Below are 20,324 nucleotides of genomic sequence, written 5' to 3' on the forward strand. Positions count from 1 at the left end.
GTGATGTATCTTAATGGCTCCGAAACTGTACGGCTTTTTTGGCTGTCAGTTAGAGGAAAGATACTGTGGACACAGCAATAAAAGAATAAAGGAAGTATATAAGATTAAAGACTGCACAGAGGTGTGTAGTCATCAATAAAAACATTTTGGGGGGGATTAAGTTACATAAAACATTTACAAATTAAAATGCATTGGGCTTGATTTACAAAGTAACTTACACTTTTGAGTAGTTTATACTTCTGAGTAAATTTACTACTTTTAAAATATTCACAAAAATATTAGAATACATTTTTCTCCAAAAGTGTTACTCACATGTCTCCACCAAACTGAAAAGCCTGTAGCTATACGCATTTGAGTAAGTTTACAACTTTTTGGCTATTCACAAAATTTAAGCGCACGTTCACTCCAAAAGTGTAACTTGCACTCGGATTTGGCGAATAGACAAAAAGTAGTAAACGAGTGAAAAGTGAAAATTACTCAGAAATGTAGAGTTCCCTGGTTCCCCAACTTGGTTGAGGCATGTGAGTTACACTTTTGGAGTAAATTTACACTTGGATTTTGTGAATATCCCAAAAATAGTAAACTTACTCAAAAGTGTAAGTTACCTTTGTAAATCAGGCACTCTGCGTAACAATGTATACATATAAAATTATATAACCACAAAGTGGCAGACTTATCAATCATTTTAAACATTTGCTACCAACCATCTATACTTTCTATCACAAACCAGAACATTATGCATCTTTTCTTATTTGCAGATCTACAGAAACCAGAATAAACCCTAAAGACTCAATAAAGCCTTACAAATTATAACCAACTGTAAGTGCCTGTCATAGCAATACATTAAATCTCTAGAAAACACTATAAACATTTAAATATAAATAAAATTAAGCCAGATGCATCTACCACTTTTTTAATCACAAATTGACTAACAATTGAAGTAAGTCACAATTTGCCACCTACCGTATGATTATTCATGAGATTGGCCAAATTGTGGGCATCTCTAAATCAGAATTTTACGAACTGGCACATTGGTGCATAGGTCGGTTTATAAAAAATTTTATGGGTCGCAAAATGCTCTTTGCAAATTATTATACGTTTTTTGCAATCAGTCCTTCATACATCTAGTTCTTGTACCCAAATCATAAGTCTTTGTAGCATATTAAACTATTTAAAGTTTTTTATTTTTACTGAGCATTAGAGCTTCTTTACATGAAAGCATGTTTAAATGTCCATTTTCTTCCATGAGGGTTGAAGGAGGGTACTGCGGTTGTGACTGTACTTTGTTTTTATGGGCCATTTTATCACAACTAGCCATCTGTACATCTATATTGTGTTAGGGCCTGATAAGAAAAATATATATTGCCCCAATTTACTCATGCCAATACATGCTGCTTGTTTAATTTGATTAAGTTCCTTTTGTATTATCATTCTAGGGCTTTTTCCGAAGAAGCCAACAGAGCAACATGTCCTACTCATGTTCTCAGCAACAGAACTGCCAGATTGACAGAACAAGTCGCAACCGTTGCCAACATTGTCGGCTGCAGAAATGTCTTATGCTTGGAATGTCTCGTGATGGTAAGACAGAAAAGCTCTTGAAAACCAAGAGGCAGATAGGACTGTACTGAGAATATACTTAGAAAACCTTATCTTGTGTTTTGTGTAATTAAACAGGCCATGTGGAAAGCGGAACAAGCTTGAAATAGATTGTCAGGAGAGTTCTCGTTGATCTAGGGATCTCAAGAGCACCTAGGATTTCCATTTTTTTAACAAGTATTTTTATTGAGTTTCAAAACAAATATGTTACCTGAACAAGATGTACAATATATCAGCAGAGAATGTCCACAAAGCTAAGCTTGCGTCAAAAATGAGATAGAGAATGCAAGTTGGGAACAGGGAGGAGTTGATGACCAGGGTGTTGTTGGAGGTAGGATGAGGACAAAGTCAAGGCACAGGGGACCTATAGGGTTGGGCCTCGCAATCAGAGACATAATAAGTGGGAAGAGAGTATCTGTTGGAGGAGGAGTGGGGTAGTCCACTGGGGCTTGGTCGTGGTAGAGTAAGGTACAGTACTGTGGGGGCGCATCGCTTGGTTCATGGAGGAAGTGTGTCATCCCTTATAGAGGTAATGAAATGCTCGAGAAGGGCATCCCACGCCATGGTGATGGGCCACCTCTGGATACACCAAACCTCCTCAAGGCGTAGCGCCTCATTTGCAACCCTTTCCCACCGCAACTGGGATTTCCTAACAAGCATTGCCTATTATCTTTGGAACCTAAGGAACTTGGTACTAAGAAAATATAAATAAAAGAGAAGAGCATCATTACCTTTGTCTTTCCACGGGTAGTGAAGTTGAGCAGCCAAAGTTTACTCTTGAATGATGGCGTGGGGCAGAACTCCAGAACTGCACAACATGAGTATAATGAGCAGGATTTTAATACAAGTGAAAGAAGTATACAGCTTTAATTCCCAAGTCTTGATCAGGACAATGTAGACTTCCTCTGCATATAACCATTGGCATCTAATGCAGAAGTGCTTCCAGTGCTCTGCCATGCATTTTCTTCTTTGTAGAAAGAAGTAAATCTGACTTACGAGTACCTTGTTACTTTCCGATACGTGTGCTAACACAATCCAGGGTTTTATCAGCTGTGATAAATAGCAAACCACCCATCAGTACACTCATATTTATGGCCTTATTGTTATATGGATGAATGTGATCTGTGCATCAGCTTCTGATGCAACTGAATTGAGCACACAAAGACAGAGTCCCCATGCAGGTCGGCACAAGGAGTTGCTTACGCCAGAGTTAATACTGGTTAGAGAAGTGTTCTGGTGTTCTGGAGACTCCTGCAGTCCTCATCTCCGAGGGACTCAGCAGCTCCACAAAACACTATGGAGGTAAACTAGACTCTGGGGGGATGTTGCAAGCTTTGCAATTGAGAAGGCTGACTCAGGGTAGACACATGGCCATCATGAAAAGTCAGCAATTAAAGGAACACGATGAGCTTAGGAGTAGAAACAGAATATGGGCACTCCAAACAGCACAGTGACTTTTCCATTACCAATAATACCTCATTTTGGCTTGGGTTAAGTAGCAGCAGCAAATTAGTACCTGAAGCTTGGGTTCATGAGCTGACATAAGGCCAGTTCTCAGGACAACGATCAGTAATCTATGTAATGTCAAAGCAACTTAAACTCAATCATTTGATTCAGGCTGTGAGTTCAACTAGCACTCTTAGCTTGAATCTTTGGGGTATTCAATTGTATTTGAGGGCATCTTGCTCAAAGTACAGATCAGATGCTTAAAAATGAGCAGCCCATCATCTTCATGGAATTGGTGGGTCAATGGTGATACAGGTATGCCATAAAGAGCCACTTGAGTGGCTTGTTGTTACCTTATTAGACTTTCACTCGGATGCAGTCTTCTTTTTTTTTTTTTTTGTAAGACGTTTATTAGTAGTTTATAGAGCAGTACACATTGCGGAGCCTACAACTCTTAGGGCCGGCTGCAACATTGCAATGCATTGTAAGAAAAAATAGAAACAATAGAAAGGTATACATCTCCTTCGATTGTAACATCAGGATATACGTCATTAATTGCATCATTCGTATCACGCATGCTCATAGTTCAATTGTACATTCAAAGGACGTCTTGTTTTATCTTTTTATAAGTAATTAATTTGACTCTGTAAACGTAACAGTTCTTATCGGTGTGTCCCAAATTGTTGGCTGTGTCATCGAGTAACATTCCATTGTCCACTGTACTGAAACTCATAAAGTTCACGGACAGACCCTGTAAGCGTGTCAAAGGAATAGGAGTATTTAGTACACGTGTTTGGTCTATCCTTGTCGTGGTTCACGCCATCTACTCAGAACGGCAAAGCCCCACTGACTATCGATGCAGTGTGTGATGTGTTATATGGATAAATAGTATAGCCTAATTGTATATTGGGGAGATGCGGCTTACTTCCGGCCTCGTAGCCGGTCAGGCGTCTGAGTGTGCCTCCCGGGTGGGGCGCTTGAGGAAGAAAAGGCTATATATGAGAGACAAGAGACCAAAAAACAGAGAAACGGGGGGATTTATTTGGGAGGGAGTGGGGTGGAAGAGTGCACATGAGGGAGCGATGCTGTGAAAGGGGACTAGGAAGATATTGTATCATGTCATGGACTAATGGTTCTTCATGTGGGTGGGTGCCCAGACCCGCGGCCAGCGTGTCGGGCGTGTGTTACAATAATTATTCGGTGCGGCTGGGGGGGAGGCCATCTTCCTCTGGTCTATATCGGATGCAGACTTCCCATGATATCATTAGGGATTGGATTTCACTCAGACAATCCAATACCCAATCAAATATTTTTGATGGTCTTCGGTTCCCTTTTGCAACAGTTCACCACAGGGGAAGGCGATGGGCCTTAATCATCTTATTTGTTCAGGTATTAAAAACTGGCATACGCTTGGCAAAGTATTTGTGAAGGTAGATCTTCTTTGGCGGCCCTAGCCTGACCTATGCAGAATAGGTTAACTAGTTGGGTCAACATAAAAGATCCTTTACTGTTCTAGTGTGATAGTGAGAGCTTTATGGCCTACATCACAATGAACAATGGCACTAAATAGCACAATACACTGTACATATATATTGTGTTACCTGCTCTAATAAACAACATCAAATTGTAAAAGTTCAAGGTGCCAGCGAGCTTAGCATTCAGGAACTTCTTGTTGCTCTTGTTGTTCAGAGTGGAATGTGACCTGCACCCGTTACTGTCCACGGTATCGAAAAGTGGAAAGAAACAGCTTTTGCAGACTAGGGATTTGGATACATATGTATATTTCGTTCCTTCACAAGGCAGAAAGTGAGCTAGACACAAGATTGATTAAGGATGGATCCTTCTTGCGCACGTGTATTCTGTGTGTAGCACACTTTCTGCCTTATGGACTGGAGGTTGAGAATGAAGGAAGTCTGTGTTCTCTTCGATAGGGACTCAAGGAGGTGTTTCACTTGTTTAGTTTGTGTATGTATATGTGTATGTGTGTGTGAAAATATATATACATATATTCACTGATAAAACCAAAGGTTACAGGGTCGTTATATTTATCCTGATTTTTCACTCATACAAAACCATAGAAATTCAGCAGTTATAGTTATACTGATAGTTATACTTATGTTAAGAAACTATGACTCATTGCCTTGAGTTACTTAATGGCAGGAGTTATAGTTTCTTCAGATAAGTATACCTATAAGTATAGCTATAACGGCTGAATTTCTGTGGTTTTGTACTAGCAAAAAGTCAGCGTAACTATAATGACCCTCCAACCTTTGGTTTTATCAGTTAATTTAGAAAACAAATTCTGCTTGGCCAAAATTTGTGTAGGACCCGCAGATAGTACATTGCAACGATAAAACTTCCCACAATTTTAGGGTCATAAGGGGTCCTCAGGGACCCCTCTGTGCGTCGTCTGGTGTAAGGATACCCTTATCATGCCCCCAACTGACACCACATACTGGCATGCAGTGGTCAGCTTACGAAAAATAGATGTGATCCAGTCTGAAGCTTGGGAGTATTCATTCTATTCAGATAAGATTAAACTACTACAATAACATGCCAACATTAAATTCCAGAGAAAAAGATTCCATTGGGACCAACACACACAGGACTACGTTAAGTTTTTTTTAAAGGAAGTGCGCATTGAAAGCCCACATTTCGTGTTGAATAAAAATAAGGCGTTTACACTAGCAATAGTTTTGACCTTTTTCAATTACAAATCTTCAAACCGACAGTTGTCAATCAAATATTGAGACAAGATATTTCTATTTGTAAACTCACACTGGAGTTGTTCGACTGAGGGTCCAACAATGGTTCTTATAGACTTTACTAAAACACAGGACCTGAATTTCCTTTAAATTGACAGAAATGCAGTTACAGTCAGCATACCTACACAATTGTATACTTTTGTACCAGAAAGAAGCAATACTGCAGCTACTGGTAATTCTGGTAGTTTAATTACTTAGGGATTAAAAATTCTTCCATGTAAACAGATTATGGTATGTGGAACACGCCGAGGGTACCAAACCCGATTTCCACATGTTATTTCCTAATTACAGGGAATTCTGTGAACACATATTCCACCATGTGTGGCCTGGTAAATTTGTTCCTGGTACAACCAAAGGAAATTCACGTCTGGCAATATTTAGTGTAAGACTTCTGGATGCCTCTTAATCCCAATTCAGACTGAAATGCCTATTTCTGCCCAAATCATTACTATTAAGAGGCAACTTTTAATGTGGGACTCAATGTTTTTTTTCCAGTAAGATAAATCTAACAAAAGATGTTTTCGTTTTGTTGAATTCTTTTGTAAGTAAGGTTGAGCACAGCCCAACAATCTTTTCTCCCTCCTCAACGTGATTGATAGTTTTTGAATACACTGTCTTAAAAACCCTGATACTACTAGGCGAGAGCATAGTATTAAAAAAAAATTGAGTTAGAATGACCTTGTTCTTTACCAATCATAATGTTCCTTGAAGAAAAGTTTTAAAAATACAGGTGAGTAAAGTCATCCCTATGTGGTGGGCAACATTTTTCAGTGTTCCAAAGCTGCCTGCTAGGTAATCAGAAGTCCTTCTTCAGACCTTGATCCCAGCAAGGCTAGATGGACTGAGGTACATGCAAATTGCTGAAGGTTTCTGTCTAGAAAGGGTGTAAAAGTGAAGTGTGGCGAACAATAAATTATCTTAAAATAAATGGAAAATATTGAACCAGTTATTTTCTGGTACTGGTGGGTTAGGTAACATGGGGTTCTTATCCAAGGTGTTCCATACAAAGAAATGAGACACAACACAGCACACATCAAACATTAAGAAGTAGATGATAACAAATATCCAGGTCCCTCATGGTGCTGCACTATGGTTCGCTGTGTTCCACACACACACAAAAAATAGATAAAAGAGGTTTTCAATTAATATCTACAAACACCAAAACACACACTCATGAAGTGAATAGGAAAGTAAAATTATTGTTGCTAAACCTACTTACTTGACCTAGTGTTAGTTTTCTACAATTCAAAGGTACCTAATGCTTGATGCCCAGAATGAGGTAACATTGAACTGCAGGGAGCAGAGTGGGGAAGACAGCAGCCAAAAAAGTGTTGTTCCTGCCGTACTGTGAGAATTTGAAGGGTGCTAACCTTATGTTAGGGCAGTGAGATCCAGCTCCCCAGTTGATGGGAACTTGAGCTGGAGACAGTCATCAAAAAGGATGGTGCAGAACTCCATGTGTTGTCAAGTACACAATGCACAAGGCTATAAAGAACTAGAAGATATGTGTATGTGGAGCCACAGGTTTCATGACAGTTATCACTGTATACAGAATGACAAATTTAAATTTGGTAGAGTCTTGTGTTAAATGGCATGGAAGGAGCCCTCCCTGATAAAAGACTAAAATGTATCAATCATCTTGTATAGTTAGAATCATAAGTCTTTGAAAATCAAAATGAACTGTAGTGTTAATCCAAACCACCTAAGAGTACAGAAGCGGGGTTAAAAGCAGCTGTCAAGATCAGAGAAGCTAGGGAGATGTATCCAGATACAGACTCACCTGGCAGGGCTCGGACACGGACAAAATATGGGTCACTGAAATGTCTTGAGGTTAACCACGGACTCAGCACATATAGGTGGGATGTGTAACTGAAGCTTGCTTTCTTAACCTAATAGACTCAATAATTGGGGTGGTAAATTGGACATAAGCAATCATTTAGCTAGTGTGGTGAGGACAGGAAGTGTGTGACAAACCACATACTGCATCCGCTTTATTACTGTATGTGTACATATATTTAGTAAGGATGTTAGAATTTAAATCTAAAATGCCTCCAAATCCTCAGAAATTAAAACAGGTAACGCTCACTACCTGTCACATGCGCAGGTGTTATATTGATTTTGTCTTTAGTCCACTGACAAATGATGTAATGTTAAAAATGCATGCACATTTTTTGTAATTCAAAAACTACTCATCAAATGTTAAAATAGAAATGGAAAAGCTCACACACAGACAAAGCACTAAGCAACACTGGACCTGCATACCTTAACAGACGCATAGACTTCAACACATCTTCCATACAACTCTGCTCAGCTGGGCTCTCACTGGCACATATACCCCACATCTGCAAAGCTGCAGCCAGAGTCCAAGCCTTCTCCTATCTCCCCCCAAAAGCTAAGAATGATCTCCCTTAACACATCAGAACCTCCCCATCGTTTATCGAGTACTGCAAGAAGCTGAAGTCTTGGCTTTTCAATTAACCTCACCAGGCAGCAACTGCCCACCACCTGAAATGCTCCTGGATTCCCTCAGGGGTGATTAGTGTGTTGCACAAATACACATAACATAACATTTTAGAATAGTAAAAATACAGAAGAGATAGCAGTGAAGACACGTTATGACAAACTTGGTGGAAAATATCAACGTGAAAGAAGAATTTGTGAACCGAAGAAGAGTATTGCATAGGTGGAGTAAACTACAAAAGGCAAACCAGAGAAATAAAATCAGAAATAATTGATTTAATGCCTCCTCCTCTGTCACTGAACAGAGCTTTTCTACTCTTAACAGTGCTCTGGAGGCAAACAGTACTGTCCATTTATTTTACCCCCCTGCAGCCTGAGACAAGTACATTCTAACCCTTTTTATTTGTATTTATTAAAATTATGTTTGCTCACACAAATCCTCCCTATGACAGACTGCAACATATTTTTCAATTCTCTCTCCACTGTCTCTTTCGACATTTGACTAATACAACATTACTCCCAATACTCAAAATACTCCTAAATGTTCAACCATTTTTGACAGAGTAATACTGTAATGTCCCCAAGGATTTTAAGCGATCTTTCATACAACGATCATCTCCACTATCTTAGGATTGATTTGATTTGTAACATCTGTCTGACCAAGAAAAAGGCAAAGCTGATATCTGCTCCTGTTCAGTGTTAACCCATTCTTCCTCAATATTTCTAAATCTCAATCAAAGCAATCATCATTCTCCTCTACATTTCTCCAAAAATCTAATTAAAAAAAAATATATAAGACATTAACCACACCCTCAGGGTCATTTTCACAATATGCAGAGACTCCACTTCTGCTGAAACTAGGCCAAATCGCATGCTGTAATATTGAAATGTGACCCAAGCATGTCAGGTGCCTAAAGTTCATATGTAGAATCCCTACTGATATGCAGATAAAAAAGTTAAAACTCTTTCAATAATGTTATACTCCACTGTGGTGATCTTTTCTGCAATATTCAGTAAAGAATAATGATCCACCCATATGTTAGCATTAAGATCTCTAAAGTCAACACAGCTATATAAGTTTCACTGTAGCTTTGGTCACCAGAACTAGTGGGGTAAACCAAACAGTCCACTTAATTTATTTGACAACTCACTCCCTTTGAGTCATTTAAGTTTCTTTTCAATGGTTCTCTCATTAAATTAGACTTAGGTCTTACTTTGTGGGAAACGGGTATGGCACCCTCTTTTAATTGAAGTTAGTGCCCAAAATAAAAAATAAACATTTCAGTAAACACGTCTGGAAAAATGTCTTTTGCTTTAAAAATTCTTTTCACGGTCAATGTTTCTCTCTCTGCATTTGGGTCAAGCCTAACACTAAGCTCCTTCTGGTAACTCCACTATAACAGATTCGTAACTAAAGGATCCATGTTGTATCCACAAATCCTAATGATAGGTTCTTATTCTTCCTTGTCATCCTTCCTTATTACACTGTAGGCATCATTCATATTTTTCAAGGTGTAACAAATAGCCTGCATCTGTAAGAACCTCCATGTCTCAACTGTCAAACCCAATCTCACACTTAGATGACATAATGTCAATAACTCCAGCCATTTTGGCTGCAGGACAAATTTCTCTACTCCTTCCTCCCCTTTTCCCACTAACTGCACTTTTCACTTACTTTGATTACATACTCACCCAAAATGTCCTCTGCTCCCACACATTTGCAGCAATCTTCACTCCTAGCAAAATATCTGTGACTATTAGCCAGATACACACATTGCAGTAACATGAGCATGCCACTCATTTTATTCTGAACCCCTTTATTTTAATTACTATCATCCCAGCCAATGCTTGCTTCTACTTTGTTACTTGCTTCTACTTTCTTACCTACCTTTCCAGCTCATCGTCTCGGTTTGTCACTCCTTCTCATCTTTTTAACACAGTCTCAATGGCCTCCTGAAGCTGGGTTTCAAGGCAACTCAATTCTCTGGTTATGCACGGGTTCTTGGTGCAGCACAGTAACAGACTCCTGATTACTGAGTAACATAACATACTGTCCTAAACATTCCTCTCAGACCAGCAGTACTAGACACCACTTTTTCTTCATTCGCATGAAGCAGGCCGAATAAATTGTGAAGTTCTAAAACCCCATTTATTTTTTCACCAAAATGATTTTAAAGCAGGTTTAGTTATTTTTCAAATACCTACCTTGTTTCTTCTTTTCACTTCCCCAGTTTGTACTTCAGGTAGGAAATCATAAGTCTTCCTCCCTTCCATCCAAGCATCATCAAACAAAGCATGTTATTTTTGAGAGGGGCCCTTTTCACTTCCTATGGCGAATAAATGAGGCTCAAATAACTTGAGCTATTCCTTTCATGAAAGCTAATAAGGGTCTGTGGATAATTGCTCAGCCCTTACACAGAGGAAATATAGGAAGTAATTAACTTACATAAAAGTTTAATAAAATGAGCTAAAGTAACAGGCTGTCACATCAGACCAAAATAATAAAGATTGATGGGAACACTATGGGGCTTATTATTATGTTGGTCGAAGTTGCCTCCAACTAACACCGTCGCAGTCTCCGGACGGACCGACCTCCGGTTGGGTGTTCCGACCTCCTGATTGCGATCTGACTGAACACTGTTTGGTCGCATACTCCCATTTCTCTATGGGAGCTTGTGTTACGGCTGTAAACAGGCCATAATACAGGCTCCCATAGAGAAATGGCTGTGTGTGTAAAACCCTGCACCCTGTGGCAGGCACCCCATGATGCCTGCCACACAATGCACCCTAGGTACCGCCTCGACCGCCAACCATAGGCCGCGGAGGCAAGTAGGTCCTTCTAGGGGCCCCCAAAGTCGCTTTCCGACAGCCTTTCCATGTCAGAAAGGCCTGTAAGGAAAGGCTGTGGGAAACCACCATTGTAATCCTGACAGCGGAAACGCCGTCCCCAGGGGATTACAGTGTGGATCCGACCAGCCGGAAGACTCCGAGAGACAGTCGGTATCGCGTCGGAATGATTGGCCGGTTTACGGTCCGACCGCTGACATAATAATTCTGCGGTCGGACTGCAAACCGACATTGTTGGTCGGAAAGCTTTCGTCTAGCGGGCGGAGGCCTTCAGGCCGAAATCGTAAACGGCCCACAGGTGTTAGTATCTATAGATAATATACAGCCAACTCTCTACAGATCTTCCTTCTCTTTTTCCACGTCCTATGTCAATTTCTCCTGTGCTAACACACAAAGTCAAACACCTTACCTCGCAACGTTTATCAAAATCATTGAGTTGCCAGCAGTAACAGCACACAATTGTTCCCGGGTTGCACATCGTTCAGCATTTCCTAAACCACCTGCCTTCCAGTAAAGTCCTTTACTTCCTGTACAGCTTAAAGTGTTCAGGCAGCCTGCTTTCCTATCAACATCACTAGCACGGATGTGACACGCCATATGAGGTGACGTGTGCACCATCTATACTTGTGAATGGGCTTGCACACACTGTCATATGCATGCACTCCTAACTTGCACACTGTTTCCTGGAGCACAGTCAAATAAACAAGAAACATAGTGGCCAAAACACACACCTCACGCTCCAGCCTCATGCTCGCTCTTCCAAAAATATTGTTGTGAAGTCACCAGTCCGTCTGTTACACTGAAGCCTTCACCTTCTCACACTCTAAAATTTGAGAATCAAGGCCAGTTCCACTAGTAAATTAAAATAGCCCACTGGATGTGGCTTTCTCCCTTTATAACTTCCCAAAACAGCTTACTCAGTGCTTTAACTAGGCAGATACTGTCTGGTACGGAGTACCTGCACTACTTGAATTTAAAAAAGAGAGCAACTGAACTTCTCTGAACTGATGCAATACCTTTATTGGGCGGGTACTGGTAGGACTCAGGAGCGAACAGGTACTCTACATAGTGAATACGTATCTGCAGTGCTATATTTGCATTTAGGGCACTGAACTCACTAACATTAGAAGCTTTTTCTTCTGAGAGTTTCCACTGACTTTTTTGATCATCAGGTAAGTATAAATTAAAAAATATGTCCACATAATAACAGTTCAGGGAAGATGGCTTTAGACTGCCTTCGACTTGGCTGGGTTGGCGCCTTGTCATCATTGTAATGAGGAAGAGACAAGTAGTGAAGGAGAGATTAGTTGGTGATTCAACACATATGCAATCTACATCGGCCAGAGCCCCAATTGACAATCAAAGAACCTTTCCGACCGAGCTTTTCATGAAAAAAAAATTTAATTCGTTTTTATCCAATTTAAAGATGCACAACATCCAATCAGAATGTAGGCATGATGGAAAATTCCACCCCTGTGTGCATGCACTTAATATAACCTTTTGTGTGCTGTAGAAGCAGCACCCATCATATGGTATGTCAATTGCACAAAAATCTACTGCCACTTTACGGATTGAGTAAGGAAGATGAAATTAGCTAATGCATCAAGATGGTAATTTATTTGTATAAAGGCAGGGCTTTATGAAAGAGTTATGGGGTCGTCTGAAAACACAGGATAATTTTTCATGTCCGATCTTATCTGGTAAGGAATTTCAGAGCTTGAATGGCAAAGTGTGCGACCACCAATTCTGTGCTCAGCTGACTTCGAAGCAATAAGCAGATTGGCAGACAAACAACAGTTGGCAGTGATCTTTTGATTAGAGTGAGAAGCAAACTTCATGGATTGAGTCCATCCAGAATGAAAGGAGCTTAGCCACTGTAATGCCAAGCCATCAGTGCCCTCGGTTGGGCCAGTGCTTAGAAGAATGGAATGATTTAGTCTAGAGTCCAGTTCTAATTTAAGAGCATCAGTAATGCAAAGGAGGACCGATTTTGTAGCAGGGGCTGGACATAAGCCCGCCAGCAAGTTGTCCAATGAATTATAATGTAAGTGCAAACAAATTTCCTTAAGTACATTTCCTTCTAAGAATTTATGAGCAAATGGTAATAAAGAGATATGATGGAAGTTCTTCCCGTTCGTAGGGACTGCCCCAGCATTTTTATGAGAGGGATAACAATAGGCAAAAGGCAATTGGGTATTGCGGTCTAGGTGAGATTTAGATTTCACAGAAAAAATAGGATCAGTCATGTTCTCTTCTAAAAGGGAGTGAAAGCAGTATAGGGGAAGAACAGGATTTCAATTTAATTGGGCAGTAGGCCTGTTTATCATATATAACTCTCTCTTTTAGTTTTATACAGTGGTATGGATTCTTTTATGCCGAGCCACATGTACGACAGTTTTTAGCAGTTGCAAATGGGAAATCGGGCTGTGTGCTACCGTTAAAAAAGGTTGTAGCATGTACCAAACCTATTATGTGAGTCAGTAACCTGTTACAAACTCTCAAAATAGGTTTTGAACGTAGCTATTAGGAAGGTGAGTGCCAAGTGCATCTCTTCCTAACAGCGAGTCTTCCCATTTTGGATTGGCAGCGAAAATGTGTTCTTAAGAGCAGACAGAGGTCTCACAAACAACAGACTGCTCTTAAAAAATGATACTGAAACATTTCATTTTTATTTTTTGAAATACATCCCATTTTCCTTTAAAAAAGTTTCTTTACTGAAAAAGCAATCACAGACAAGAGGGTCTGCTGTCCCCAATAGTCCAAAGCGATACAAAAGGGGATGATGGACGGAACGTTTGAGCAAAGCAAACACTCACCCCCAGTCAACTGATCTGGGTTTAATCCATCACCATTCTTTAGCTCACTCAGCCACCCCAGTTCAGACATTGCCATAAACCGGTCCTCGGAAGCTTGTTTCCGGTCCAGGGAAGACATGGCTTGGCAGTTCGGGCTGGACTGTTCCCATGAGGCACAGGGTCAGACTGATTTGCATATAGCCATGTCTGAACTGGGGTGGCAAAGGGGGCTAAAGAATGGTGATGGATTAAACCCAGATCTTTTGACTGGGTGTGAGGGTTTGATTGATTCAGATGCTCCGTCCATCACCACCCCCTTTTGTACCGCTTTTGGCCGCCATAAGCGTGGGAGGGTATGCTCAGACGTGAGTCCCTTGCTCACTTTGCCACTGGATTCAAGCAAGCCGGGCTGAAGACGGCTGGAATGCCAGAAACCGGTCCTCGGAGGCTTGTTTCCGGTTCAGGGAAGACATGGCTTGGCAGTTCGGGCTGGACTGTTCCCATGAGGCACGGGGTCAGACTGATTTGCATATAGCCATGTCTGAACTGGGGTAGCAGGGTGGACTAAAGAACGGTGATGGATTAAACCCAGATCTTTTGACTGGGTGTGAGTGTTTGATTGATTCAGATGCCCCGTCCATCACCACCCCCTTTTGTACCGCTTTTGGCCGCCATAAGTGTGGGAGGGTATGCTCAGAGGTGAGTCCCTTGCTCACATTGCCACTGGATTCAAGCAAGCCGGGCTGAAGACAGCTGGGATGCCAGAAACCGGTCCTCGGAAGCTTGTTTCCGGCCCAGCGAAGACATGGCTTGGCAGTTCGGGCTGGACTGTTCCCATGAGGCAGGGGGTCAGACTGATTTGCATATAGCCATGTCTGAACTGGGGTGGCAGAGTGGCCTAAAGAACGGTGATGGATTAAACCCAGATCTTTTGACTGGGTGTGAGTGTTTGATTGATTCAGATGCTCCGTCCATCACCACCCCCTTTTGTACCGCTTTTGGCCGCCATAAGTGTGGCAGGGTATGCTCAGACGTGAGTCCCTTGCTCACTTTGCTACTGGATTCAAGCAAGCCGGGCAGAAGACGGCTGGAATGCCAGAAACCGGTCCTCTGAAGCTTGTTTCCAGTCCAGGGAAGACATGGCTTGGCAGTTCGGGCTGGACTGTTCCCATGAGGCCCAGGGTCCGACAGATCTGCATATAGCCATGTCTGAACTGGGGTGGCAGAGTGGGCTAAAGAACAGTGATGGATTAAACCCAGATCTTTTGACTGGGTGTGAGTGTTTGATTGATTCAGATGTTCCATTTATCACCACCCCTTTTTGTATTGCGTCCCCAGTAGTCCAACATCCCTGTGGTATCACTCATTCCCAATGGGTCGCAAAATGTTGATAGGTCAGCTCATTTGCGACCCCATTAAGAATCCCTAAATGTGTTTGAGTCACAGCAGTATATTTTCTCTTTTGACTCGCAATTAGCGAGTTGCTAAAATTCACAAATTGCAGTCGCAAAAGGAAATGGTCATACATGCGGCCCATTGTTTTTTCTCCATTACGTTCAGAGTAATGGAGTTTGGTTTTAGCTTATCTTAATTCGATTAAATACCAAGGGGCGGGATTCCTATGTTTATTGACCACTATATAGCTTAAAATGGCGTGTGAATCCAGTGCCTCATACAGCCAAATATTGAAGGCCTGCAGCTGGCTTTCACTGTCTGAGGAGAGATAGAGATAGAGCTGTTCAGTGTGATATCAATTTCATATTTCATCAGTTTCAACAAGATTCCATTTCTAACCCCAAATCCCTATTGGACTGTACTTACTGACTGAAACGAATGGGATTTTCTTTTATTTATGGCAAGTATGTGAGTCATGAAACAAATTCATATAATTGGAACCTATGAGTAGATTGGATCTCTATGATGCATTGAAAAATAGTGTCAATCCCTCAAAAGAGGCCCCCGGGTTCTACAGTGTAGGGCAAGCCTCTACCTGCTTACTAATTTAGTAAACATTTAACAGTAATGAGCAATGTAAACTAGGCCTGGGTGGTGAACTCTACTCCATTCGCAGATATTGCAGAGTTTTTCCCTCGCTCACTAAAGTTAATTTGGTGAGCGATGAAAATCCAGCACGCGTTCCAGCGAGATTTCGCAACACGGCGATCACATATGGTCACAACTGCTCGCATTGAGAAACCATCCGTTCACTTTGAGAAAGCTGCCATTCTCGTAAAAAATCTACTCAAGCTGCAGAAAGAAGCAGCACCCTCATGCACTGCGCATGGTGCAGTTCTTGTTGATTATTCGTGCGTCCGATTTTTTGGGTCTTGATAACTCTGCCCAGGCCTAATGTAAACTAAAGAAATACGTTCCAAAGTTGAGGAGGGCTATAGGTGAGAAAAGGACATCAACATCAATTGTAACACTAAGCGCCATTGGTTATATTCGCTGTTACTAGTTCAGTAAATCCTACAAAGCGACGTCTTCATCATTTCTGCCCTTTATAAAACACTGAACAATGAATGCCGATAAAAGATGTGCTACTATGTTGACCCGGAATTCCCTTGGGACTAAATAATATATTTACCTTACTTCTTAAAGCACAGTCTACAACGTTTGAACGTGAATCAATTGATGTAGCAAGATTGATGAAACATTGTTTCAATTGAGTATCGAAAATGTTTCTAAAATTTTTTTTTTATTTCAGCGGTCAAGTTTGGACGTATGTCAAAAAAACAGCGGGACAGCTTGCATGCAGAGGTGCAGAAGCATCGGCGGCAGCAGGAGCAGCAAAACATGGAGGTGATGCATGCGGAATACCCAGACTGTCTCACCAGTGGGCAGTTCAACATGGGATCCGCTGCAGACATCATGGGTGACTCTGCATGTTCTAACTCCCTTCTGTCTAGGACAAGACTAAGTCTCTCTCCCAACGAGGCGGAAGTCTTCCCTGGCTCTCAGGGGCTTAAGGGACAGGACCAGCAGGCACCCAATGTCCCCTTTTCGAAAGGATTTCATCAGGACAGGGCTAAAATGGACCTCAAGGCGAATGGATTACACACACCAGAGAAGCATTGCTTTCGGCAGGACTTCAGTGGGGCGAAGAGGACCCCCATCTATGAAAAGACAGAAGGGGTTGACTTATATTCCAACTATACGTGTTTTCTTGAAATGTCAAACTCTTCTATGATGGAAATCGGTAGGTGTTTTGTTCATTCTCAACTTTACCTTTTATGTTCTCCCCTGTCAAGTTTTTACATAAAAAAGTGTTAATAGGATGTCCAAGAGGGCCAGATCTGTAGCAGATTTTTAGGATCACCACTGACTATGTAAATGTTTAACTTTTGTGTAAATTGTATGTAAAAGCATTCAAAGTGACTAGCTTGAAAAAACTTCATGGGCCCTTGCCCCATAGATCAAAGATGAGCTGTCATGCTATACACAATCTTTCTACCCGTTACTGCCACACACCTTGCTTGAACCTAAGAATATGTGTGGTGGGAATGAACATCCTGAGAAGGTCATGTGGAATTCGCTGCCCCTGCTAGTAGTATTGTGTAAAAGATCAGAGATATTATAGGCAGTTCAAAGACTTTCACATGGCCAATCAATTTCAAAATGGCTTCTGCACTCCACATCCTTTCATGCTCCCATTCTACCTCTTGAAGTAGATTCCTAGGGCCTCATTTAGATGTAAGTGGATGGGAGATTCTGCAGATAACGACGCAACCAGTGGCGTAATGAAACTTGAACGGGCCCCCTGCAAAGTACATGGATAGCCCCCCCCCCCCCCTCCGGACTCACTAAGGAGCTCTCGGACAAGAGTACTGTGATGAATGGAGCCTCTGAGGGCCCCCCGCACTGTGGGGACTGTGGGGGCCATTGTTACACCACTGCTATCAACCTTGCACTTCCCAATTTAGAATGAGAGGTATTGTGTTTCAAGTGTAAACACTTGACCAGATGGTCCTACCATGGCTAAGCCGTCAGCTCACCTTGAAGGTTGCCAGCATGATGAGATGGGTGACATGCACACATTTTTCATACGTGCATTGGCCAGGCGAGTCAAGGCGGACTCGGGAACGGATAAAAGAAAATATTGATGGAGAAAACTTACTGTGAATAAGGCATTCATGTTTTGCTTGATGGATGCAAACTCTTGCTCCAGAAGTATGCCGGGTGGGGCCTAAAAAGCATGGTGCGGGGCGTGGCCAAGATGGCGGAGTAGGAGGACGCGACCTCGGCGAGCTCCTCCGGCCCAGGCCCCTGAGCACCTTATTCACCGCTGATCTCCCCCCATCGTCGCTGGCCGGCGACGGCGGGTGCAGTGGGGACCTAGCGGGCCTTGCTGGGAGAAAAATCTGCGCACCAGAAGGCACTGTTAGCGGACTGTGGCAGCCGAGCGGCGATCTACGAAAGCTGCGGCCCGACCGGAAGTGCCGTTGGGCCCGCCCTGTGAGCTAACTCGAGCCTGGGGCGCTGCGCGGAGGCCGCCAGCGCGGCCTGGAGAGAAGCGGGGACCTGCTTGGGTCCGCCCGCTACTGCAGTGCGGAGCCGCTGATTGTGGCACTGAGCGGAAGCAAACGAGGCGGCGAGGAGTTGGTGCCCCGCCACGACGAACGGCCGAATTACGGCCGCAAGTGGGACTGAAGCGGTGCTGAGGATTCTGGGGGCCCTGCCTGGACTGGATCGGGGCGCGAGACCGCCCCACCCGCTGAAGCTATACAGGAGGTGGTGTATGCCTGGTGGTGCAATTCGGGCCCAGTGGGGTCTCAGACGCCGTTGAAACGGCTGGCCATGGTGACTTGTTGGCTCCCTTATTGTGAACGGATTGGGGTCCGCTCGGGAGCTACTTGCGAGGTAGCGTGCTACGGATTGTGGACGCCATTTTGGACTGGAAATTACGTTCCATCGGCCTAATACTGAAGTGGAGTTGGTAGGAGCTGACGCCCCGAGGAGCACGAGGAGGTGGTGAACGGGTGTTGGACTGCACCTCAGGAGCGGACGGACGGCCTCCCCAGCTAGGGCGGTCAACCAGAGGGTAGCTAGGCGGTGTAATGAACGCTACTGTTGCTGGTGAGGATTGGACACTTTCATTCATCGCCCAAAATGGCCGGCAACAGGGGGAGCAGGAAAGGTGACCGCACCCTACCGGAAATGCTGAACAGGAGCAATGCACGGCAAGACCGCGGACAGCCCTCCCCAAGTCAGTCTAGCAGTTCACAGGGGGCGAGCGGAGGGGAGCCGCCAGTTACCAGGTCATTCCTTGAGTCGCTTTGTAGCTCCTTACGAGAGGACTTCCAGACTCTCAAGCAGGAAGTGGCGGGGGAGGTGCGAGAGGTCCGGAGAGAGGTCGATGACCTGGGAGAAAGGGTCTCATCTGTGGAAGAAGCGGGACATGCCCGGGACGAGGAACTCACACAGCTCCAGCAGGAAGTGATCAGGCTCCGGGACCAGCAGATTGATCTAGAGTCCCATGTGGAGGACCTCGAGAACCGTTCCCGGAGGAACAACATCAGGGTCCGGGGCATTCCTCTCAGAGAAGAGGGGGAAGACGCGGCCACCTACTTGCAGGATCTGTTCCGGGACATCCTGGGTGAACCGACTGATTTTGCTCTCAGGATTGATAGGGCACATAGGGTGGGCCCACGACGCAGAGCCCCGGCGCCTCCCCCGATCTTCTGGCCTACCTGCTGGACTACCCCCTGAAGGAAAGGATCCTAAGGGTGGCTCGCACCAAGCCCTCCTTGGAGTTCAGTGGTCATAGGGTGGCCCTCTTTCAAGATCTTTCAGTGGTCACCCTACAGAAACGCAAGTCCTTTAAAATTGTGACTGACTTTTTGCGGGAGCATGATATTCAATATTCTTGGGGCCACCCTTTTCGTATTATCTTCCGCTGGAACGGAATATTGCATCAGCTGCGCTCCCTTCAGGACACCTGTACTGTACTGGGCATTACGGCGACTGACGAAGATGCCCCCACTCCACGTCGTCGCCGAGTCACCAGGGATGGCTGGCAATCGGTCCCTGGCCGCAGCTCTTCGACTTCTTCAGTGAGACCGGACTCGCCCACTATTCGGGACGAAATGGATAATGCTGTGAGAGAGGTCGCTAGAGAAACGGCGACAGGAGAGGTTGGTTTGACCGCCTAGGAATTCTCCGGGGGGAGATCGACATCGCTTCTCCTTTTTTGAGCTGCAGGTTTGGGGGCCTGGGGGTCTGGGGGGGGGAGCGGGGGTGGTGTGGTGGCTGGACGTCCACTTTTGAGACTTTTCCATAGACTTGCCTTTTGGGCCGGGCTTGGACAATGGTTTCCTTGACTCCTTTCTTGGGAAGACGGGGACAGTGTTTTGGGTTTGGAAGGGGTTGTTTTGGGGTGTTGGGGTACCGGGAGGGGTTGTGGGAGTTGGGAGTG

The 20,324-nt window shown here is 43.5% G+C and overlaps 1 protein-coding gene across 1 annotated transcript in view; it reads left to right on the forward strand.

Annotated features, from left to right (window-relative positions):
• Positions 1-20,324, forward strand: part of RORC (RAR related orphan receptor C) — a 158,381-nt gene that overhangs the window by 75,508 nt on the left and 62,549 nt on the right. Inside the window, exons 3-4 of the mRNA XM_086945523.1 lie at positions 1,437-1,578; positions 16,617-17,108. Of these exons, the coding sequence (XP_086801649.1) occupies positions 1,437-1,578; positions 16,617-17,108 (634 nt within the window). The remainder of the gene's footprint in view (positions 1-1,436; positions 1,579-16,616; positions 17,109-20,324) is intronic.

The sequence above is a fragment of the Lissotriton vulgaris genome, chromosome 12, assembly GCF_964263255.1.
Source record: "Lissotriton vulgaris chromosome 12, aLisVul1.2, whole genome shotgun sequence".
Lineage (NCBI taxonomy): Eukaryota > Metazoa > Chordata > Amphibia > Caudata > Salamandridae > Lissotriton > Lissotriton vulgaris.